The sequence below is a fragment of the Physeter macrocephalus genome, chromosome 18 (assembly GCF_002837175.3).
Source record: "Physeter macrocephalus isolate SW-GA chromosome 18, ASM283717v5, whole genome shotgun sequence".
In the NCBI taxonomy this organism is placed as follows: domain Eukaryota; kingdom Metazoa; phylum Chordata; class Mammalia; order Artiodactyla; family Physeteridae; genus Physeter; species Physeter macrocephalus.
The window spans coordinates 36,390,319-36,399,615 of NC_041231.1; the positions used below are offsets into that span (position 1 = coordinate 36,390,319).

Below are 9,297 nucleotides of genomic sequence, written 5' to 3' on the forward strand. Positions count from 1 at the left end.
TCATTTCTAATTTTATTGATCTGAGTCCTCTCCCTCTTTTTCTTGATGAGTCTGGCTAAAGGTTTATCAATTTTGTTTATCTTCTCTAATACCCAGTTTTTAGTTTTATTGATCTTTGCTATTGTTTTCTTTGTTTCTATTTCATTTATTTCTTCTCTTATCTTTATGATTTCTTTCATTCAGCTTACTTTGGGTTGGTTTGTTCTTCTTTCACTAGTTCCTTTAGGTGTAGGTTTAGATTGTTTATTTGAGATTTTTCTTGTTTCTTGAGGTAGGATTTTATTGTTATAAACTTCCCTCTTAGAACTGCTCTTACTGCATCCCATAGGTGTTAGATCATCATGTTCTCGTTGTCATTTGTCTCTAGGTATTTTTCGATTTCTCTTTGATTTCTTCAGTGATCACTTCATTATTAAGTAGTGTATTGTTTAACCTCCATGTGTTTGTATTTTTTACAGATCTTTTCCTGTAATTGATCTATCTTTGGGTTTTGTTTGTTTTTCTTCTCCTAGTTCCTTCAGGATAAGGTTAGATTGTTTGAGAATTTTCTTGTTTCCTGAGGTGGGCTTGTTTGCTATAACCTTTCCTCTTAGAACTGCTTTTACTTTGTCCCATAGATTTTGGAATGTTATGTTTTCATTTGTCTCAAGGTATTTTTAAATTTTCTACTTGAGTTTTTCAGTGACCCAATGATTCTCTCTTTTTGTGTGTATCTGTTATGTTTTTGGTTTGTGGTTACAAGGAAGTTCATATATAACAAAAAATAGGTGTCTATTTTAAGTTGATTTCTTAAGTTTGAACACCTTACATTTTTACTAACCCTCCAAATGTTTTATGCTTTTGATATCATATTTTACATCTTTTAATTTTTGCCATAACTACTATTGTAGATATAGATGATTCTTATTACTTTTGTCTTTTAAAATTCCTACTAGATTTATAAGTGGTTGATCCACTATTTTTACTCTATGTTCGCCTTTACCAGTGAGATTTTTCCTTTCATATTTTTTTATTTCTAGTTTTGGCCTTTTCCTTTTCCTTTAAGAAGTGCCTTTTACACTTCTTGTAATGTCTGTTTGCTGGTGATAAACTCTTTTGGCTTTTTGCTTGTCTGTAAAACTCTTTATCTCTCCTTCAGAGATAAAGATAAATCTGAAAGATAACCTTGCCAGGTAAAGTATTCTTGGTTGTAGTTTTTTCCTTTCATCATTTTGAATATATTGTTCTACTTCCTTCTGGCCTGCAAAGTTCCTGCTGAACAGTCTGCTGATAGTCTTATGGGAGTTCCCTTATACAGTACATAACTAGTTGCTTTTCTCTTGCTGCTTTTCAGGTTCTCTCTTTATCTTTAATTTTTGTCATTTTAATTATAATGTGTCTCAGTGTGTACCTGTTTAGGTTCATCTTGTTTGGGATTCTCTGTGCTTCCTAGAGCAGGATGTTTGTTTCCTTCTCTAGGTTAGGGAAGTTTTCAGCTAATGTTTCCTCAGATAAGTTCTCTGCTCCTTTCTCTCAATTTTCCCCTTCTCGGACCCCTATAACATGATAGTGAGTACACGTGATATTGTCTCAGAAGTCTCTTAAACTATCCTCATTTTTTAAAATTCTTTTTTCTTTTTTTCTGTTCAGCCTGGATTATGTCTACCACTCTGTCCTCCAGATCACTGATCTGTTCTTCTATATTATTCTATCTGCTGTAGATTCCTTCTAGTGTATTTTTCATTTCAGTTAATGTATTATTCAGCTCTGATTTGTTCTTCTTTATATTTTCTAACTCTTAGTTGAAATTCTGTGTTCATCCATTCTTCTGAGTTCAGTGAGCATCTTTATGATTATTACCTTGAACTCTTTATTGGGTAGAGTGCTTATTTGCATTTAATTTAGTTCTTTTTCTGAGGTTTTGTCTTGTTCCTTTGTTTGGAACATATTCCTCTTGCCTCCTCCTTTTACCTAATTCCCTATGTTTATTTCTATATATTGGATAGGACTGTTATGTCTCTTGATCTTGGAGAAGTGACATTATATAGGAGACATCCTATGAGCTCAGCAGCACACTCCCTCCTGGCTACTAGACCATATGCTCCAGGGGTGTCTTCTATTCATGCTGCATGCTCCCTTCTGTTGTGGAAGAGCTACCTTTTGAGGGCATATTGGTTGGTGGGTCTGGCCTTTGGCCTGTCTGGCTGTGATGCTCTGACTCATGCAGTTGTTGTGGGTGCCCTGGTGGGCAGGGCAGTCTCCTGGTGAGGCTGACTGTGTAGCTGGGCATTGTACCCTCTTTGGGACCACAGGTGGGTGGGGCAGGATCCCTGTGCATTTGACTATGTGGCCTGGTGGTGCAGAATTGCTGTGTGCCCTCTGGTGCACAGGGCAAGCCCCCAGCACTAATAGGCTAGAGAGGGACGATTCCTAAATGGTGCTTGCCAGTGCTGCAGTCAGAATAGAACAAGATCCCCAAAATGGCTGCCACCAGCATCTCCATCCCCAGGGGGAATCCCAGAGGCCTCCTGCCTCTCTGGTAGGCTCTCCAAGATCAGCAAGTGGGTCTGACACAGGTGACTTTCAAACTACTGCCTTTTTGCTGGGACTTGGACCATGTGAGATTTTGCCTGCTCCCTTTAAGAGTGGAGTCTTTTTCCTATAGCCCTCCATCTCTCCTGAATGGAATCCCCACTGGTTTTCAAAGCCAGACATTCTGGGGGCTTGTCTTCCCAGTGCAAGACCTCCAGGATGGGGAGGCCAACATGGGTCTTAGACGCCTTGCTCCTCAGAGAGGACCTCTGCAGTGGTGATGTCCTTTTCATTTGTGTGTCACCAGCCTTAGAGTTTGGCTCCTGACGAGATTGCATCTCCACTCCCCTACCCATCCTATTGTCACTCCTTCTTTATATCTGTCATTGTGGAAAATCTTTTCTGCTAGTCTTCAGGTCATTCTCATAGATAGTTGCTGCATAAAGTAGTTGTAATTTTGTGCTGTGCTCATAGGTGGAGGTGAATTCAGGGTCTTGCGACTCTGGCATCTCAGTGGCTGAGAAACTCAATACAGTGTTGATTAGAAGTATTAATAATGGGTATGCTTATCTTGTTCCTGATTTTAAAGGAAGTGTTCTAATGTCAGTATCAAAAGTGATGAACTAAGTGTTTTTGCTGAATATTTAATTTTTATTTCCAAACAGTTACATTTTGGCATTTTGTTGCAGGCTTTTCCCCATTTATGTTTTATGTGTGTATTTATAACTATATATTATATTATGTTGTGTTATACTATATTTTTCTCCATATAATATATAGAATAAACTTAACTTTGTATTTCCATAATAATAATATGACAGTTTTAATTACTGTAGTTTTATCATATACTTTAATATCTTATAGAACATTTATATCCCCCTTTTTTCTTACTCTTTTAGTTTTCCTGGCTATTTCTACATATTTATTTGTGCAGGTGAACTTTAGAATAATTCTGTTACTTTTTCTCCCCTTCCAAATCTAATTGGGATTTTGATTTGACTCATTAAGTATATTACCTAATTTCAAGTGTATGTGTATGGAATTCAAATGAGTGACTCATTATTGTTTCTATTTTCACCATTAGGAATGCATCCCTACTGTCTCCATCCTATGCAATCCAGGAATGAGAACACGTCACTGGAAGCAGCTATCAGAAATTGTAGGCTATGACTTAACTCCAGACTCTGGAACTACAATGAGGAAAGTTTTAAAATTAAACCTTACACCATATTTGGAAAAATTTGAAGTTATAAGTGCGGGTGCAAGCAAGGTAAATATGAAGATCAAATGAAATACTTTATTTGATGAGTTTGTTAATCAAATAATCATAGTTTTTGTTGTGGTTGAGTGTATAGTACTGGTTAGCAGTGAGAGGAGATGGGGTAAAGTGGTAGAAGACCACTCTTATTTTTCCCCACAAAGTGTCTGCTTCTCTATGATTTCCTTGTCCTGAATCCAGAGTAGAAATTGCTCCTTTGACCCCTTGTTAATTCTGCCACATTCTGATATGCATGGATGATATGCTAGTCTTGATATATAATTGTTCCATTAAGAATGGAAATAGATGCATGTGTGTGTGGCATGTGATGTGTGTGTATTCTAGCAGAGTAATTATGGCCGTCTAGTGTTTCTCAAAATACACTGAAAACATTTTCAGACTATAGACTGCAGAAAAGCCACTTCAGGGAAAATCCATCAGGTCTTTCATTCTGCTGTCTATTTTAATACTGACAGCAGTAGTTTTCAGAGCAAGTAAATTTTTAAAAACTACATTGTCATTTTCCATAGGAATTTTTTAATTGTTTAAAAACTTTTCTAACTTACAGACAGTTGCAGATTATCATATAAAAATTGCTGTGTAATGCACCAAATTCTTTCTTCTTTTTCTCATTTAGGAATTTTCATTAGAGAAATCCATGCATACAATGATGGGAACTTGGGATGATATTGCTTTTCATATAAGTCTATATCGTGATACTGGAGTCTGTATTCTTTCTTCAGTAGACGAGATTCAGGCTCTCCTTGATGATCAAATTATAAAAACTCAGACAATGAGAGGCTCACCTTTCATCAAACCATTTGAAAAGGAGATCAAGGTATGATAGTCAATTCCTGGTCATTTATAAAAACTGCAATCTTATTACATATATGCTCTTGTGAAAATAAGTCAGTTTGTTGGATAGCTTTGGTGAAATATAGAAACAGATAACTTAAAATTAATGTGAAAATATATAGAACAGATGAGCCATTAACTCTAATGATTTTTAAAAGAACAAATGATATTTTTATTAAGAAAAATCTTCTCCAATGGCAGTGATAGATTTGGAAGGAAAACGGTATTATTTAATCTAACTGTAGACAGCCTATACCCTGTTTCATGCTATATTCTTTTTTTTTCCACTTTACTGAGTATTTTATTGACATAAGCTTTGACCGAGAAGCATAAAGTTTTCAAAATGTCTTTTCTTATAGGCAGAAAATGAATCTGGTTATTTTAATAAATATAATTGTGCAAAATGGTTGGCTGAGCAGTTAAAGAATATCTGCTGTCATTATTTAGTGGATGTGGGGCAGGAAAATGGTGTTGAACATGGAAGAGAAAAGAAGAAACAAATTTTCAACACTGGTGGTGCTATAAGGAAATGGTATTAAAGTGAAAGAAACAATATAATAATTTTGAGTTTATGCAGGAGTGTTATGTTATAAAACAAAATAGACTTTGGACATTTCTTATTTTTTTAATACAATTCAATAGCAGATAAGACAAAACATGAATTTTACACTCTGAATTAAAAGAAATATTTTCTTCAAAGGGCAATGAATAAATTCTCGTTTAAAGATTGTTTCAAGTTGATGCTAATCTTCTTTTTTTAAAAACATCTTTACTGGAGTATAATTGCTTTACAATGGTGTGTTAGTTTCTGCTTTTTAACAAAGTGAATCAGCTATACAAATACATATATCCCCATATCTACTCCCTCTTGTGTCTCCCTCCCACCCTCCCTATCCCATCCCTCTATGTGGACACAAAGCACAAAACTCACTGTGCTATGTGGCTGCTTCCCACTAGCTACCTGTTTTACATTTGGTAGTGTATATATGTCCATGCCACTCTCTCACTTCTTCCCAGCTTACCCTTCCCCCTCCCTGTGTCCTCAAGTCCATTCTCTACGTCTGTGTCTTTATTCCTGTCCTGCCCCTGGGTTCTTCAGAATCATTTTTTCTTTTCTTTTTTTTTTAAGATTCCATATATATGTGTTAGCATACGGTATTTGTTTTGAACCTCCATACTGTTCTCCACAGTGGCTGTATCAATTTACATTCCCACCAACAGTTCATGCTATATTCTCGTAACTTGTAGTGAAGTTCTATGTACTATACTTTATATTTGGGAACAAATACCTTGAGAGTCTTTTAGAATAATTAATGAAATATTGTCCACTTGACAAAAACAAATGATATTTGAGACTGTAAGATTATTTAATGTCCTTATAATTGACGTGGGTAAGTACACAAAGCAAATAAATTATAATAACTAATAGTTTTATAGGTAGTATCAAAATTCAAACTGGAGACTATATAAAATGGGGAAAAGATCAACAACAAATGGATTTTTCCCCTGATATTTATTGACTTCTAAAGGTGTGCCAGATACTACTCTAGGGGTTTTACATTTATTAACCCATTTAATCCCCATAGCAAACCCTCAAGGTAGGCACTGTTATTATCAGTAGTCATAGTTAAGGGAAGTAAGGCATAGAGGGATAGGTAAGTTACCCAAGTTCACGCAGCTAATAAACGACAAACCTGGAATTCAAAAAAGGCAGTTTGGTTTTAATTTAAGCATAAATAGTGTATTTATAGGACACCTTGGCTTTCAGTATTTGGAGAAGACAAAGAGTTGTGTTCTTCCAAAAAGACGTAAAGCTGCACATTTTCCCTTGAATCAGGCTGACCTACCCTTTCCTGGTAAGATGTTATGCTTTTGCAGATATTTCTTGTTTAACAAAGGAGAATTTACAAGACAAGTTTGAAACCTCTCTTAGAGCTTTTAAAACAAAAATATGAGGCCAATTTCTTGATATATAGGACCTTAGGCCATATATTTAAGAAACAAAGAGCTTATATGAATGATCTTTGGCTAATGAACTACCTTATGGATTCTAGGAGATCTGTGACAATAAGGAAGACTTTTTCCCCCAAATGCATTGATGTAGAGCACGGTTTCTCAACCTGGCTCTAATGACATTTGGGGCTAGATAATTCTCTGTTGTGGGGGCTGTCCTGTATATTGTAGCAAGTTTAGCAGTGTCCATGGCCTCTACCCACTAGATATTAGTAGAAATCTCACCCCACCAGTTGTGACAAATGAAAATGCCTCCAAACATTGTCAAATGTCCTTTGGTGTGGGGGCAAAATAGTCCCTAGGTTGATAGCTACTGGTGTACAACAGGATGTATTCCTGTATGCTTTTTGGACATGGGACAGTTCACCTAGAGATTAGGAAATTGGTCTAAATAACTACAGTCATTTGCAATTGTGAGTTCCAATGATTTAGGAAAACTTCAGACCTCTTAGAGTTTTTCAAAGCCCATGTGAGACACTATAAGTGACTTCGAGCTGTTTTGCATTGATTCAAAAATAACAATAAATTTAAAATACATATTCCTTGCTATAATTTATGGGTTTTCTTTAATAAGTGGAACTTAGAATACTATGCTTTTCATTAAGGCCTGGGAGGACCGTTTGATTCGAATACAAGAAACAACTGATGAATGGTTAAAAGTACAAGCTCATTGGCTGTACTTGGAGCCCATTTTTTGTTCTGAGGATATCATGCAACAGATGCCAGAAGAAGGGCGTCAGTTTCAGACAGTAGACAGACATTGGAGGGATATCATGAAGTTTTGTACAAAAGATCCAAAGGTGAAGTGTTTGTTTTCTCTGTTTCAAATAAAGGGGAATCTTTATTTTTGGCTATTACAGAAAGCATTTGGTTTTTTTTCCAAGTACAAAAATAAAACCTGCTCATTGTATACAAACTGGAAAGCTCAGAAAAATATAAGAAAGCATAGATAATTTTGCTTTTCAATTCATAAGATACACTACTCATAACTCTTTAATATGTATAGTGGAGCTGCTTCAAACATTCATTTAACTCACTTGGCTTCTATTATGTATACTCAGTGATCCCTCTTATAAAAATAAATAGTAAAATAAAATAAAATGAAGAAAGCAAGAGGGTGGTAGAGAGAGAGAGACAGAGACAGAGAGAGACAGAGAGAGAGAGAATGAATACAAACCAATGAGTAGTGCATGTGATTCACCTGAGTTTCTACTCAATGACTCTATATGCTTGGGGGTGATGGGAAAAAAGAGTCAGCAATTCTCTCAGTTGGTTTCACTTGCTATGTGTCTCTCCTAGTGAGTATAGCACCTTGTTGAGTGTTATTTTAATGTTGAAAGACAGACCATGTATTTTTCATACACATAGTATACAAAGTTCATAGATATATATATGTACTTTTTAATCTGGTATTCAACTTAAGAAATAACAATTTGTTTCAATGCTGGATGAAAAAGCTGTGCTGGGGACTTCCCTGGTGGCACAGTGGTTAAGAATCTGCCTGACAATGCAGGGGACACGGGTTGGATCCCTGGTCCAGGAAGATCCCATATGTTGCGAAGCAGTTAAGCCCATGCACCACAACTACTGAGCCTGCACTCTAGAGCCTGCGAGCCACAACTACTGAAGCCCATGTGCCTAGAGCCTGAGTTCTGCAACAAGAGAATCCCCCGCTCACCAGCCACGCACAGCAACGAAGACCCAATGCAGCCAAAAATAAAAGAAAAAAAAAAAACTAGCTGTGCTGAACTGTTGAGAGTCAATAGTACTGAAATTTATGAGTTTCAAGGATTTCCCTTACATGTTGACTTTAGAACCTTTGTAAGACATTATTCTTATAGAACAGAAGTCAGCAGTTTTTTCCTGCAAAGGGCCACATGGTAAATATTTTAGGCTTTGTGAGACGTACAGTGTTTTTTGTAACTACTCAATTCTGCTGTTGTTGTAGTAAGAAAGCAGCCAAAGACAATATGTGACTGAATGGAGGTGTCCGTGCTACATCAAAACTGTTTATGGACAACTGACATTTTCATGTACCATGAAATGTTATTCTTCTTTTAATTTTTGAACCTTTTAAAAGTGTAAAAATAATTCTTAACTTGTCGGCAACATAAAAACTGGCAGCACACAGAAGCAAGAAGAGCTACAATCCTGCAGCCTGTGGAACAAAAACCACATTCACAGAAAGATAGACAAGATGAAAAGGCAGAAGGGCTATGTAACAGATGAAGGAACAAGATAAGACCCCAGAAAAACAACTAAATGAAATGGAGATAGGCAATCTTCCAGAAAAAGAATTGAGAATAATGATAGTGAAGATGATCCAGGACCTCGGAAAAAGAATGGAGGCAAAGATCAAGAAGATGCAAGAAATGTTTACCAAAGATCTAGAAGAATTAAAGAACAAAGGAACAGAGATGAGCAATACAATAAAATGAAATGAAAAGTACACTAGAAGGAATCAATAACAGAATAACTGAGGCAGAAGAACGGATAAGTGACCTGGAAGACAGAATGGTGGAATTCACTGCTGCAGAACAGAATAAAGAAAAAAGAATGAAAAGAAATGAAGACAGCCTAAGAGACCTCTGGGACAACATTAAACACAACAACATTCGCATTATACGGGTCCCAGAAGGAGAAGAGAGAGAGAAAGGACC

The 9,297-nt window shown here is 36.2% G+C and overlaps 1 protein-coding gene across 1 annotated transcript in view; it reads left to right on the forward strand.

Annotated features, from left to right (window-relative positions):
* DNAH12 (dynein axonemal heavy chain 12) overlaps nucleotides 1-9,297 on the forward strand; it is a 233,836-nt gene that overhangs the window by 79,975 nt on the left and 144,564 nt on the right. The window contains exons 18-20 of the mRNA XM_024123804.3: nucleotides 3,596-3,781; nucleotides 4,407-4,607; nucleotides 7,243-7,437. Of these exons, the coding sequence (XP_023979572.1) occupies nucleotides 3,596-3,781; nucleotides 4,407-4,607; nucleotides 7,243-7,437 (582 nt within the window). The remainder of the gene's footprint in view (nucleotides 1-3,595; nucleotides 3,782-4,406; nucleotides 4,608-7,242; nucleotides 7,438-9,297) is intronic.